Below are 14766 nucleotides of genomic sequence, written 5' to 3'. Positions count from 1 at the left end.
GAGACTAAGAGATATTTTTTATCTTTGCCCCAAAATGAATGCCATACAAATTAAAAACGCATATTTTTGATGAAAAATATCAATAACTTCGAGTAAAATTGAGATATTTTCGATGTAAGCATTGCAAATTGTTTCTCTTAAAAAGCTCTAAAAGTCGTTTAAAGACAGTTTTGAGATGAAACTTGAGATAAACAAGTTAGAGCGTAATATATGTTTTTTCAATATAAATCGGTTGTTTTCAAAGATAGAGAAAAACTTTTTTTCTACAAAGTTACTTAAAATTGATGGAGCTATAATATTGTAGAACAAATTTTTCTTCTATCTACAAAGATAAAATAGTTAGATACTTGATTGCATCGAAAATGTTGGTCAGTCTAATTTTTGATAATTTTTCAATGAGCGTTTTATCATGTGTAGCAACTTTGTAGAAGAAAGTTTTTCTCTAAAATGTTGCTATAGAGCTCTAGACCCAAATTTCCCCCTGAATTCGGTTTCTGGACCATTGTGCAATGGAACGAAATTGAGAGCAGTTAACTTTCAAGACATTGTATATTCTTTGCTGGAAAAAAATGATTTTGGTAAGAGGGTTTCGTTATTAATAAAAATAAACTTCAATTGTCAGTATTGCCTAGACATATGAAAATGATGATTATCATATCAGCGTTTTTTTAACTATCAGCATATTCGAGCCACTTTTATTAAAAAAAAATAGTTTACTACAATAGTAACAATTTGTTATAAAACTAATCTAAAATACTAAAATACTAAACCTATTTTTTTTTTTACATGACAAGTTTGCTTATTAGGGAGACTGTGAGTGAACTCGAACGCTAAAGTACAATAAAAAATTGCTCAAAAAATATAAAAAACAACATAGTTTAAAAATAGCAAAACTGTGCGAATGACTTCACGAGATGCATTTCTAATAATCTACTAGCTAAATAAAATCTATCACGTCGCAAAATAAATTCGTCACACCTTATCACTTTCTCGTTGAGCTTTTTTAGATGGATTCCATCCAGCTTTGAACGAGTCCTCTATCTCTTGCAAGGTTCGATTTTTTGTCTCCGGTAAAATCATATACAAAAGCAACGTTCCAATTAGGGAAATTACACCGTAAACCATGAACGTTCCATTGGTACCGAAGGAATCTAACAGTGACGGTCCAGTTTTTATCACCACGAAGAAACAAACAAAGTTGAACGAAGACGTCAACCCGGATCCGATTCCTCTGGTAGCGATGGGAAACATTTCTCCACTCATACACCATGGCAGCGGAAATAATCCAATTCCAACGAAGATGATATAGCTGATCAGAAATATGAGCGACATCCACGAATAGTTCTGATACACCGGAATGCTGGTTTGGAAGTACAGGAAAATCGATAAACCTATCAAACTGATCGTAGTCCCTGAACCGCTAAGCACAGCTAACGGTCGACGACCGAAGATTCGAAGCAATACACACGCGAACAAAGAGGTTATTACTCTGACGAGATCAACTATCAACATAGCAAGGTATTCGTTGATGTTGCTACCTATTGTGGTTTTCATAAGTGAGACTGAATAAAATGCGACGATATTGACTCCGGAGAATTGCATCGTAAAAAAGAACACCAATAACGTTACTAGAGGGATGATGAATTCTTTTTTCAGAATACTTTCCAAGCTTGAAGGTTGCTTTTCTTGCGCTTTTCCAGGTTCTTTTGATCCAGTACTCTTGGCCAACATATCGTCAAGCTCCCTCGTAGATTCTGCATCATAACCTCGAAGCCATCGAAATGCGATTTCAGCCTCCTGCCGCTGTCCCTTCGACAGCAACCAACAAGGACTTTCTGGACATAATGCAACAAATATGTAACTAACAGCCATGAAAAACGAACAATATAAAGCAGCCATTTTCCAATGGAAAAACGTTCCGAACAAATGGGAAAGTAAAATTCCGGACGAAACGGCAAATGTAACACCAGCCAGCAAAATTCCGCGATACTTCGGGTTACTTGTTTCCGCTATATACACGGATGCCGGAGGGCCTACTAGTCCACAACTAAATCCGGTGATGAAACGTCCAACTAGAATCATATCATAGCTTTGCGCTACCGATAAAACGCAAAATCCCACGGCGAACGATATATTTAGTATCAGATGCGTTACTTTTCGACCAAACTTGTCCATGAGCAGTCCCCCCAATAGACAACCGGCCGCCATCGGTAGGGGGGCCATCGAGGCAATCCAAGATGACTGGTCGTTAGTAATCTGTATTGAACTTTCCGGCTTCTGTAGTTGCGGCAGTAGAATCGCCGAGAAGCCGTTCGTCATGCCGGCCGCAGCGCTTGAGATGATGGGTCCCGTTGCCGCTATTATCTGTTGTCGGAGAACAAAAGTCACCGATAAATAAATCCGTGAAACTGATACTAAGTAGAGAGCTTACCTGTCTTGATAGCGGGGAAAACCTATTTGAGATGACATGGCTTTCAATGAACGCTTTGTCCGGGATTACTTTTTTGATGACCATTTTGTGTTTTATCTGAAAACAAAAGTGATTCTAATTACAAAGATTGTAATACTAGCAGCTAATAGTGACCATTTTCTTTATTTTTAAAAGTAGAAATCGCTTCTTTCACATTAGAGCAGTGGATGAGGAATAACGACATGAACGCTGTGGTATCACAGTACCAAAAAATGAAATTTACAGCTAATACAAATGAATGCACATATCAGTTTCTAGCACATAAAGTGAAAAACATATACAATTTCACACCGTTAATAATGCACAGTACATAACCGTTTTAAACCATGTAAATTTGTACGTTAAGTGATGTAAACTTAAAGCTTTGAATGTAAATATGCATGCGAATTAACAATATATTCATTTACATTGCATGTGAATATAATGCCACACGGAATATTACCTGGTTTCTAATGCTCCATTTATGTGCATTTAAAGAAATGTAAATTTTTTTTACTGTGTAACCTAATTAGATAACGATGCATGCGTGTGATTCGCGCGCAGTGTTTCGTGTATAAGATGACACCTTCGTATATTCAAACAAATCGAAACTGAAGCGACCCGGCAGTGTGGATGAACTGATAACAGCAAAAAATGCAACCGCTAATCCTTTAATTGTCGGTTATATACCTACATGTTTATATTTTCCTGACCGCTTATTTTTTTCACTTTACGTCAGCTGAGTGATTGCATCAAGACCAATCAACTGATTACATCAAATTTCTAATGAAACAAATATAACTGCGAATAACTGCTCCACTTTAATAGGCATACCTTATATATCAATCACATCCAAGTGAAATGCAGTTATGATTCATCCTTCCGAATTTCATGCTTAAGGTTCGATTGAGATGTTTACCCAACATTTAAATGCCTGCCTTCTCCCATTTACTCGTAGGATCAATGCCTAAGGCTGATGACATACTGAGGCGTCAAAGGAAGCGAAGCGTTGGGTGAAGCTTCCTATGACATACTGGAGCGAGCGTCGCAAATGCGTTGTATTGTCATATTCCTAGATTTCAGTAGCGGTTTTGTTTGAAGGAAATATGAATTCGTCAAATGGAGATTTTTTTGCTTCTTCAAGCACGGTAAATTACGTTTTTAGTAAACATAGAGATTTTTTTATGAAATAAAATAATATTACTGAAGTGAGTTGCGCTACAGACGTAGTAAAAAATATAAGAAATTATTCTGAATTTTAAACCCGTTGACCCCGAGCAACATTCAACTAGTTTACAATATCTATTAGGATTTAAAAACCCATGTGAGCACAGCTAGTTACTCAGCGGCTTGCATTTTCGCGACCAAAGAAGTTCAGCATGCTAGATTTCTGACCATTCGAATCAATACTCAAAATCAATCAAAATTACCAGTGTTGTTTTTCCGACGGCCTGAAAACTTTTTCCGATAGTATTTTCTATCCTACTTTTTTTCTTTTTTAAGATTTAATACCAAAATAAAGCAAATATAAAGCACCTGGCGATATCAGGTTTAGTCTGAACATGGTATTACTACACTAACATTTTCTAAACATTTTGACATTTTCTAAACGAAAATGTATTTTATTTGCTTTTTTTCAATTACCAAACCAAAACAAAGCAAATATAAAGCACCTGGCGATGAAAAATTTAGTCGGAATATGGTAGTACCGCGTACGTATTCGCGCGTCAAAACACTACTCGTTCTGTTTCGCCGCCTCTACCGACGCGTCTTTGCCGCTCCAGTATGACCGGTTTGAGCGTTTCATATAGACGTTCGAAGAAGTAACTCAGACGCCTTTACGACGCTTTTTGCTTCGCTTCGTTTGACGCCTCAGTATGTCAGTAGCCTAACATATATGTCGCTTTATTATCAAGAATTGACATGTTTTTATCGTACAAATAATTATTCAATCCACAAGTTCAAACTTTACCATTCGTCCAGTTCAGTTGCCAATTATTACTTGCGATTTTGAAAATTTAAATATCTTCTAAAGCAGTGGTTTTCAACCTGGGCTACGCGTACCCCTAGGGGTACGCGAAATAAAAATCAAGAATGGCTGACGAAGTAATTTTTCGTTATGTTATTCAAATTGTTCTTCAATCTTGCTCTTAAAACATGACTGTAGCAATCAAACAAAACCATAGTTGGTCGGCGTGCAGCCAGACCGAACCGAGCGCTATTTTTAAAAAAATTGAGTTTTACTCCAGTCGATGTTAAAATTGATAATTATCGTCAAGGGGTTCGCGGTCAAAAAAAGGTTGGGGGCCATCCACATGGACAGCTTGGGGGGAGGGGGTTTGTATAATGTCCACGGTCCATACAAAAATTTTGAAATTTATATGAGCAGTTGTCCACCAGGAGGGGGGGTCAAAATCGTTTAAAATCTGTCCACGTGGTTTGTGGATGGCCCCTTGAGAACCGCTGTTTTAAAGCGAACAAGGTAAAACAGTTCTCATTTGCAGTATTTATATATTCGTGTTAGTTAATATTGTGAAAACTACTTGACAGCTGTTTTTAATTTGCAAAACTACTTAAACAAATTTTTTTATTTGCAGGTATCTCGGAACCCTGAAGAGCTACAAGTACTCTTGACATATTATTTTGAAGCATTTTAGATGTAGAAAACACTATGTGGTCAATGTGGGCAAATTTTCCTGCGTGTTGCAACATTGCGTTTTTTACATTTACGAATTTACATAGGAATCACTTATCAGCAAAAAGCAAGATGTACAGACCATGTGTTTAGTGCAAAGGCAAAGGCATATTGCCGGGCTATCGTATCTTAACCCTCTAGTGACCAAGTTAATTTTCAGACTTCGAAAAAAATACTATAAAACTTTATCAATATTTTTTTTAAGTATTGATTGAAGCTCTTTAGAGGTTCAACTGAAGACCGTCTAAAGGCGGCACTGGGCACTAGAGGGTTAAGACCAGTTAGGAGGATCTGCTTATGTTACGGTCTTCATTTTTTCTGTTTAGTTTTTATTTAACCATCAGAGAGACTATCATACAACTTCATGCATATTATGGTTGTAAATAATATTTGCGGAACCTAGTTTCTGGCTGTCAAATAAATTCAAAATAAAGCCAAAGGGTTTGGGAGACTTCGTAGCCGCACTGTTACAGAGTCCGCTGTCACTTGTCACTTGCAGCTGTTTAGTGTTCCGAGATATCTGCAAATTACAAAAGCTGGTTTTCTACACGGTGACAAAAAAGTCCGGTCACACTTTTTTGGGGTCGCCTGTAGCCTACACGTTGCATCTCTCTGGTGCCATCTATATGTCAAATGAAAGGGTTAACTTTGCTGCCCAAAGTGTCAGAGTTTCGTTGTTGTGAGCCATGGCAGAGTTAAGAGCAGCTGTTATCGCTGAATATACGAAAGGGTACAAACCCGGACACATATTCAAACACCTAAAACCGCTCGGAATCAACCGGAAATTCGTGTACCGGACCATAAATCGGTACCTAAAGACCGGAGGCACCGAGGACAAGGCACGATCTGGACGACCAAGGTCTGTGAGAACTCCAAGGTTGAAAAAGATTATACGAGACCGGATTCGCCGGAATCCCGCCCAATCTGCACGGCCAGGAACCTTAAAATGAATCGAAGCTGAACGACTATAAAATAACAAATTTAAAGCAATTCAAGCGAGTAATCATGTAAATCTGGGACGAGATGCCGATGGAGCACGTGCGCGCCGCTAACGACAATTTTCCGAGACGTCTGAAGCTGGTTCGATCAGAGAAAGGTGGTATAATTCCGAGATATCGTTTGTGAAGTATCTTTATGAGTTACTGAATAAAGCTATGAAAGCCAGATTCAGATTTTCTTCTTATTCTTTGAAATATTGAGATTTTTCAGTGTGACCGAACTTTTTTGTCACCCTGTAAATTCGCAAAAAGTGTGGGCAGTCCCAATGGCCAAGGGGTCCATCGATTGATACAAAACTTTGGATTGGAAAACAAATCGACTCACAAATTTTGGTCGAAATGAGAGGTGGAATTACCCAGTTATATTTAAAATAAAATTAAAAATAAAAGAAATAAAATTTGTAACGGCCTTATTTTATTTTTTTTTTTTTTGTCATACGGAGTGTATTTTTTCAGAAGGAGCAAAATTCGTCTACAACTTCACAAAAAAACATTATACCAAGAAAATAAACCGTCGCGGTTTTAGAAATAATCTCTTATTTTTGAAACGTTTCACCTTTCTGTTTAATTTTTTCATGATCTGTCAACCATTGATGTTTAACTAATATTTTGCAGTTTTTGTACAAAAATTAGTTCTTTTTCAAAATTCATCACGATTAAAACATCTTTAGCCCATAGGAACAACTGTGCAAAGTTTTAGTCAGATCCAAAATGGTACACCGTAAAACGATTCTTTTGAAAGTGAAGAAAAAAAAAATTACTACTAAATATGAGCTAAACATGAAAACATTGATTGTGAAGTAATGAAATAAAAGCTCGAATTTCCTCAAAAAAAGTAAAAAAAAATAAAACCAGAATGATTTGTTCGAGTGGTATGATGGCCTTGGAAAAATTGTAGACAATAATTTGTCCTTCCCAGAAAAAAACAAACAATAACAAAATACTACAAGGTGTACAGCTCTAGGGGTTGTATGAAATGGTGACGAACACTCTGAAAACAATCCACCTTCTTTTCACGTAACTTTTGCCGATTTCTCGAAAGCCGTTCATGTGTTAGTGTGTTAGTGTCAACTTCAGTGTCAAACGTCTACGTGTTGGTCAAGTAATTATAACCTGATTTTCACGTACCTTTTTACGTGATATTTCGGTGAAACCATAAACAGAACGCATAAACCCCACATGATTTTTACGTACTTTTTACGTGTTATTCAGATGAAACCTACGTGAATTTTAAGTAAATAGACTAGACAGCGCATATAAAAAATATAATTTATTTTCAAATATTCTAGTATATATTTATATATAATATAATAATAATTACTTGTTTAAAGTCGTGATTCCAGCCAAAAAAACAGGAATGACCGGAAAGATGTCGACCGTTCAACCGGCAGGAGGTGTTCCGCTCGAAAATGACCGTTGATGATTCCAATCGTTCGGAAAGAATTCACCAACTGAAATATATGTAAAATGTATATGTTTCCTCTGTTAATCTAAATATTATTCTGGCTACTTACATTGCGTGTTTTCCAATATGAAATTAGCTGAAGCAGCTTGGGAGTTTTTTGGACGCCATATTGACTTTTTTTTGCATACTAAAAATTCACGTAAATTCCGTTGTCGGAAACGTCACACCACAGGCGCACTAACACTAACAAAGTCAAAACACACAAATACCAACGCGCTAAAAATATTTACATTATAATTTGACCGATTTACGTGAATTGACAGTGAATCGTACGTGAAATTTAGGTGAAAGTTACTAATATCACGTAAAATGGCAGATTTTCCGAAGGTCAGTCACTTGCGTGATTTTCCAGGTGGATTTTACGTGCCTATTTTTTAGAGTGAAGGACAAATATAAATATTGATTTTAACTCTCGTTTAACTATTTTTACTACGCCTGTTATACACCGTGTATCTCACACAGATATAAGGGCTCCACTTGCTATCGTGTTAAGGAAAAGAATGAAAATGAAGTTGAATTTTCTACACACAGTCTTTTGTATCGAGTTGAGCGCGGATTTTTGCATTGAAGGCGTGGCCACGCAGTTTTGAGAAGGAGAAACGGAAAAAACACCTTCGATATTACTGCGTGATTTTCATAAGCACCAAAAGATGCGAAAATTTCTCTGGTTTTCAGATGAACTTATTTGCGTTATTGATATTTGACCGATAACGGTGTTCGAAGGAACAACTGAACCGGAAAATCACTCAATTTAGCAGTGAAATTTCTTAAAATGAGGGTTATATCTTGCTGTGATAAACTGTTCATAGGCAACACTACTCTTTATCTTTGGTGTCCTGATCGTTATTGCAAAAATGATTATTGAGAAATGTATGAACATTTCACATTAATAGTAGTTATGGAAATCCTTGTAACCCTTATCTTCGAGCATTTATAGTTCTGAAAAGAACCGATCTCATTATCTTCAGCTAGAAATGTGTGCTACAGAAGGCTGAAGATCGCACCACCGGTAGCATTGAATATTTTACTTGGCCGCGCATAATAAATTTGCTCTCCGCTCTTCCCTCCGGTAGCTGAGTCAACAAAATATATCGCAGCATACGATGGTGCCTGTTACTGCCATATGCAAAATAAAGGTAAGGTGTTCCGCAGTGCCTGGAAGTGACTCGTATGCAGCTCTCGTATCCTAAGGTCGCGCACCTTTAACATCTGTACTCAACACGCTATTATATGACAAACTAGAATGAAGCTGAATTTTCTACACGCAATCTTATGTATTGAGTTGAGCGTAGATTGTTGTATTGAAAGCGTGGCCCCGCAGTTTCGAGAAAGAGCAACGAAACAAAACACTTTGTTGAGTTAAAATATGTAGGCAGTGGAATTTATTCCGTTCATGTTATTGTTATCCGTGCTCTTCCCGAGCACGGCAATAGCGAAGAAAATGTATGGGAAAGTTTGACCTTGGAACTTTTCACCTATTTTCACCATTAAGCAGTAAAGCAACAATGTTTTTTTTCTTTGTGGATTCATTACTGCGACCAGAGATTAAGATCTGTTGTGTTATTGCCCAGGTGTTTCCTGTACTCCGCACTTCCTGTACTCCGCACAGGCAGTATCACTATTGAAGCAAGTGAAACGCTATCTTTCAAGTCCGTGTTTGTGTGTAAGTTTTACCCTCCGTTTCAAGCTTACTGCTCTACTACACCGAGCCTCTGTCCATTCTAACAATATCGTCTAATTACAATTCCCTGGATAGAACTTCCATATGTTACTCACACCAGTTTACAAATATAAGTCTCTATTAGGGGCCATCCACATACCACGTGGACAGCTTGGGGGGGGGGGGGGGGTTGCGCAATGTCCACGGTCCTTACAAAAAAAAATTATATGGGCATTTGTCCACGGCGGGGGGGGGGTTAAAATCGTTAAAAATCTGTCCACGTGGTATGTGGATGGCCCCTAATAGAGACTTATGTTTGTTAGAAGGAGGAACAACAGGGGTACTGTAGAATTCAGATTGAAGGAAGGGTACGTGGTGGGGATCCCATGAACCCATGCTAAAGTCCATTGACAACCAAATGGCCTGATTCTACTAAGATTCGAACCCACGACCCCCTGCTTACCAAAGCGGACTCTGTAACCTAGCGGCTAATGAGCTCCCCAAGCAACAATGTTAAACATGATATTAAACAATTGTCACACATTTTATCTATCCACCGATATATAAATGATCAAGATGTATTAAGTCGTTCGCTGGCTATAATCGTTCAAAATCTGACGCATCATTTGCCAGTTTCAATTTTACAAAATGTAATCTAGTATAGAAAACAAAGACGTAGTCCTAAGTCAAAAAAAAGTTTTAATAAAGAAAAAACATTTTTTTAATAAATAAAACACAAAAATATTGTTATAAATTAAACTTCATAAAACCCTCTTTTAAAAAATTTTATTTCAATTTTTAAATGGATATCAATATTGATAGATGTTTGCACTTGGAAAACCACATAAATAATATTTTTTCAATTTTTTTTATTTAGAAAGTCAAAATTTTTATCCACAACTTTGCCGGAGCCATACAAACCGTTTGAGCTTGCGGACCGCAGATTTCGTAGTTGCTCCTTTGTGATCGATCTGAGCTAGTGAGCTAGTCGCACAAAGAACCACTTGTATGGCTACTTGGGATAAGTTCACCATCTTCAGTGTACAACAATTTAGTAGCTACCACTTTGTATGGATTTCTAACAGCGCCGGCTACGTCCTTACGATCGTTTAAGTAAGAAAGTAAGGAAGTGTAACAATCGTTGTTGTCGGAGACCGAGTTTATCTTTGCATCTCCACGACTGCGACGGAAAGGAAGGGCTGTGTCACTGTGGTAAGTGACTGAATTGTACAGTGAGTACTACGCGCAAAGTTGACATCTCAACCACCGGTGGATATCGTTCTTGCCAAATCCCGGTCTATGCGAGCGGCGCGTGCGAAAACCGTTTATTATCAGAAGCATCCAAATGTTTAAATACTTTTTTTTTTATTCTCGTTTATTTTCCGTCGGTCTAGTTCCGCCACTGTTGTGGCCAATCACCGACGCCCAGGGAGGCGTCTCCACACCCAGGACCCTAACTCACGACCCGTTTATTAACGGACCGGCGCCAACGGCTTTACTTCCTCATGCGATGGAAGGCGTGATCCCAGAGATTTTTCGCCTCAGAAAATCTCCCGGTGTCGGCTAGGATTGAATCTAGACCAGTTGGGTTGGTTGTGGGTGGATCACGCCACCTCACAACCATCGACACCTATGTCGGCGGTGGGATTCGAACCCAGGCGTCGAGCGTGGTTGACGGAGACGTTACCAACCACACTAGGCTCCCGCTCTGTGTTTAAATACTTGTCTGTTACTATTTCCGACTATCCTTGATTAAGCAAATGCACTTCGACAGGCACCAACTTTGAAATCTGCTCCGATTCTCGAGGTGTTATAGTAGAAGCAACGCGAGCTACCTCCGGTTACATCGTCAAACCGAGATCAATTTCATCTCTGCATTTCCGCGACTGTGGCTAGAAGGAAAATTTGTGTTTTTGTTACCGTAGTAAACGACGAAATCAAACAATGTTGCCCGCGTAGCTTGCTTTTTCTGGAAAAGAAAGGAGAGTTCCTTTCTTGTTATCGCAATCTTATGCGGACAACGCACGTGAGAAACAAGCATCCGCCACCACTGATTGAGTGTTATACCAATCGAACAAACCGTTTTGACTCTAGCAACAGGGTTTGAGCAAAAAGGTTTTGAGGATTACAAATATTGTTAGAGCCAGAACGGTTTATTTGATCGGTTTGACGTCTTCGGTAACGTTGCAAATAATAATTTTGCCCTTTCAGGAAAAATATTTAGGGTGTATTTACAAAAAAATATTAGCTAAACATTGATAGTTGACTGAGTTTGAAAAAAAAATTGTAAATTGTATTTCAAGTGGCCTAAGAAAACCAAAACAGTAGATAGAACCATCAACTAGTTTTAGTATTCAATAAATTAGAAGTGTCCGGAACACAACCGGAACAGGTCCGCATGTGGCCTATTACGACTTAGACACATGATATGACTTCCCAAGTAGTTAGAGGAATGGTACTGTTCTAAGTAATGCTTTGATCATGACCAATATTACCGAAATTTGTGCCGGCCTTAATTGGTTAAAGGAAAAATGCGAAAACTGAAAAAATGTACAAAAACGTTTGTTCCAAAGTCGAACCGTTCCAAAAGAGAAACGTGTCAAAATCGAACAGAGCCTTAAATATTCTCTTTTTTTTCTAGTTTGAGCTCAAGAAAAATTTACCGGTGCCTGTGAATCTTGGTGCCCTTAGCCAGCCAGGAAGCGCATAGTCTTCATGAATGAATTTTTCCCGTAACCAAACGTAGAAGCGACAAACCCAGCGAGCAATTACTCTGCGGCCTTTTGACGCACTTCCAAGCTCGCTAGGGGAACCAAAATTCACAAAAATGGTTAAGAAGCTATTATCTTTCATATTTTTCCAGTTTGAGCTCCAGGGCAAAACTTGTTTTGACCTGTGACCTGTGTCAATGGACACTCGGAAGATAGATACTCTGGCCAGATGAAAAATATCTTTCAAAAAATAATCGTGATTCATCTGTGCAAAATTTCCACCAAATCAAAAATGGTCGATTGATCGATTGAATCTATGTTGCTTACACTTGCTCTATACCTTCCTAGAAGAAAGGCAAAAATTAGATATACGAAAAACATTTGGTAAACATACAATAAAGCAACAAACTCACGAGGCTACTGTAGTCAATCTACCTCCAACTACATTTCACTTTCGAATCATCACCTTCAGTTTGTTCGACACAGAGTTCACAGACAACTTTAAGTGCGGTCTTCCACATGTCTTTCTGTCGTTGAAAAATGAAAAACCACGGCAAAAAGCCATGATTTGCGACAATTTTGCAAGGACATCAGTTTAACCGTTTAACTTTTAGGTTATTGTCGGGCTTTATAAGTGTTTATAGCAACTGTGTTATGTCAGTCTTTAAATTGGCAAAGTCATCAATCGTAGTCCACTGGCATGCATGTAGGTCTACAATAAAACAAAAGTATGACTTCTACCATCTATAAAAAATATCGAATCATATCTGAACCGGATTTTATTGCTTTCTAAGAGTAGGTTACCACAATTATGACATTATTGGGAATCACGACGTTCGTTTCATCCGGTGTATGACATAAACACCATAACCGAGTTATGTGCTGCAAATTGAGACGACGAAGAATTGCATTATCATTGAGATTCATTTCGTTTATTTCCTTCAGATTCGTAGTCCAACCGATGAAATGCTGTCGTAAAATATCGTTTTTCTCTTTTGAGCCGCATGTAATCATGAACCGATACATTCACCGTCAGACAAAATATAATGTCGCACATAGCGGCTTCGCAACATTGATATAATTTCCTTTCAATTATGCTTACCGAAATCAATCACAACACACACACACTCGAAAATATTGCAATCAGCGGCCTAGATCAGCGATTAATCTTTAACCCTTAAATGTTGCTACAGATCCGCCAATCCGTCGATTCCCAAACACACAGCACCGTTATTGCAATGCGGACACATGTATCTCACAGCGCCTCACTCAAGCGTCACTTCTTCCGCGAGGTTGAACAGCCAAACACCAGTGGCGTAACCAGCGTTATTCTTCACGTCAGCATTAACAATGCGATGGTCAGTGGTCTGGTGCAACCGGCGTAAGACAAGGTCGTCCCCCTCGCACACCAATTCTATCTTCGGTCAGCTGGATGAAACTGCAATTCTCAAACTTGGGCTTCCGATTTGATAACAGATACATTACTTTCACTGGAAGCGATAATTGTTTCTTTGGTTGTTCGGAACCGTTTACACTGCATCAAAATGTTGAATAACGCCACCAGAAAGTACGCGATCACACTTCTGAGCGTGCCTCTTAACGACACCCAAAATAAGCAAAACAGACACGCAAATCACTGTGAACGATTACAGCGTTAACGCTACAAACCACGTGCCAGGGCTGATCTTTGATGAAACGCGCGCGAATCCGAGACCGATCGAGTGCGCTTTTCGTAAGGCACTGACAGATGGGTGCTACGTTGAACGCATTAGAGCGACTTGCTTGGCGAGCATCGCGCCGAGCGCACTTTCTCCCATCGACAGAAAGTGCCTTGGGGTGTTCATAAATGTATTGATTGCTCTAACGTTAGGTTTTACAAAAATACCAGTACGACCCTAGGACATCTAAAAAGCAACTGTTAAATTTCACCATATCTCAATATTTTCAAACAATACTTCAACGAAATTCATTATAAGACATCCCTCATTTAATCGCTATGCTAAGAGAATCCTCTCGAGTCAATCAGCATGCATTTCTTTCTACTCAGCTCAGCACAGCATCATGAATCGTAACGATGCGTTAACCGAAATTTTTTTCAACCTTGATCGTTACTCAATCTGGTGGGAATAATGCATATATCATCATTAGAAGTCATCTATTACCTGCAATGTGAACTATAGAGGACATATGCCCAAAACTTTGGCCAGGTTCGGACCTGCAGCCAGTAAGTGACGTATTTGGGTCACAGACCAACTTTGCCGAACCATACCGACTTAAGCTACCAATGGTTTCACAACACACTTGAGATGCAATGGGTTTGAGACTGAGGTCGAGTGACCAGCGCCATTCCTTTGGAATAGATCAACATTGGAGTCGACCAACTTTCGGCTATACAAAGAGAAGGCTTCACGAAATTAAGGCAGGGAGATTATTTGTTTTATTAATTAATTGATCTCTAGATAATTACGTTACTTTACTAATAATTCCTTGTTTTGCACATCAAACCTACGTGTCATGTTAAAATTTATAGCTAACTTTATAATTCAGGTTTACCTATAAATATCTCATTACTGCATTTGTTTGACAAATATATTAGCGAAGTAGATAATTTCCCCGCCATAAATATCTATATGCTACTTTCTATTCGCGACAGACAGCATGCTCTCGGTCTAAGGCGCGACCCTATCCCATAATTTGCGCCGCCGCCAGTTGTCATCATTTGAATTTACTTCATATTGGTTTCCACGCAACCAACCAGTTCATTTGTTCGGAAGGAAGGTTGCATTGC

General features: G+C 38.5%; 1 protein-coding gene across 3 annotated transcripts; it reads right to left on the bottom strand.

The window, feature by feature from the left end:
• Nucleotides 1–473: 473 nt before the first annotated feature.
• Nucleotides 474–13705, bottom strand: LOC129722309 (facilitated trehalose transporter Tret1-2 homolog). 3 transcript variants are annotated; one of them, XM_055675658.1, is made up of 3 exons: nucleotides 7464–7877; nucleotides 2432–2527; nucleotides 474–2364 (listed from the first exon to the last, which is right to left on the bottom strand). In XM_055675658.1, the coding sequence occupies exons 2-3, from the start codon at nucleotides 2513–2515 to the stop codon at nucleotides 973–975; spliced, it is 1476 nt and encodes a 491-aa protein (XP_055531633.1). In that variant the 5' UTR covers nucleotides 2516–2527; nucleotides 7464–7877; the 3' UTR covers nucleotides 474–972. The 3 variants fall into 3 exon arrangements, with proteins under 3 accessions (XP_055531633.1, XP_055531632.1, XP_055531631.1); XM_055675657.1 differs by lacking the exon at nucleotides 7464–7877 and adding an exon at nucleotides 13081–13705 and having other exon boundaries at nucleotides 475–2364; XM_055675656.1 differs by lacking the exon at nucleotides 7464–7877 and adding an exon at nucleotides 2585–2667 and having other exon boundaries at nucleotides 475–2364.
• Nucleotides 13706–14766: the final 1061 nt, after the last annotated feature.

This window comes from Wyeomyia smithii, chromosome 2 (assembly GCF_029784165.1).
Source record: "Wyeomyia smithii strain HCP4-BCI-WySm-NY-G18 chromosome 2, ASM2978416v1, whole genome shotgun sequence".
Lineage (NCBI taxonomy): Eukaryota > Metazoa > Arthropoda > Insecta > Diptera > Culicidae > Wyeomyia > Wyeomyia smithii.
The sequence above is the reverse complement of the archived record's forward strand: the minus strand, read 5'-3'. Positions and strand labels throughout refer to the sequence as shown.

Bases quoted from the DNA above. Each gene is read 5' to 3' on its own strand.
- LOC129722309 (XM_055675656.1), bottom strand. The intron at 2,365-2,431 runs GTAAGCTCTCTA...CTCCGACAACAG, and splicing joins TTTCCCCGCTATCAAGACAG to ATAATAGCGGCAACGGGACC.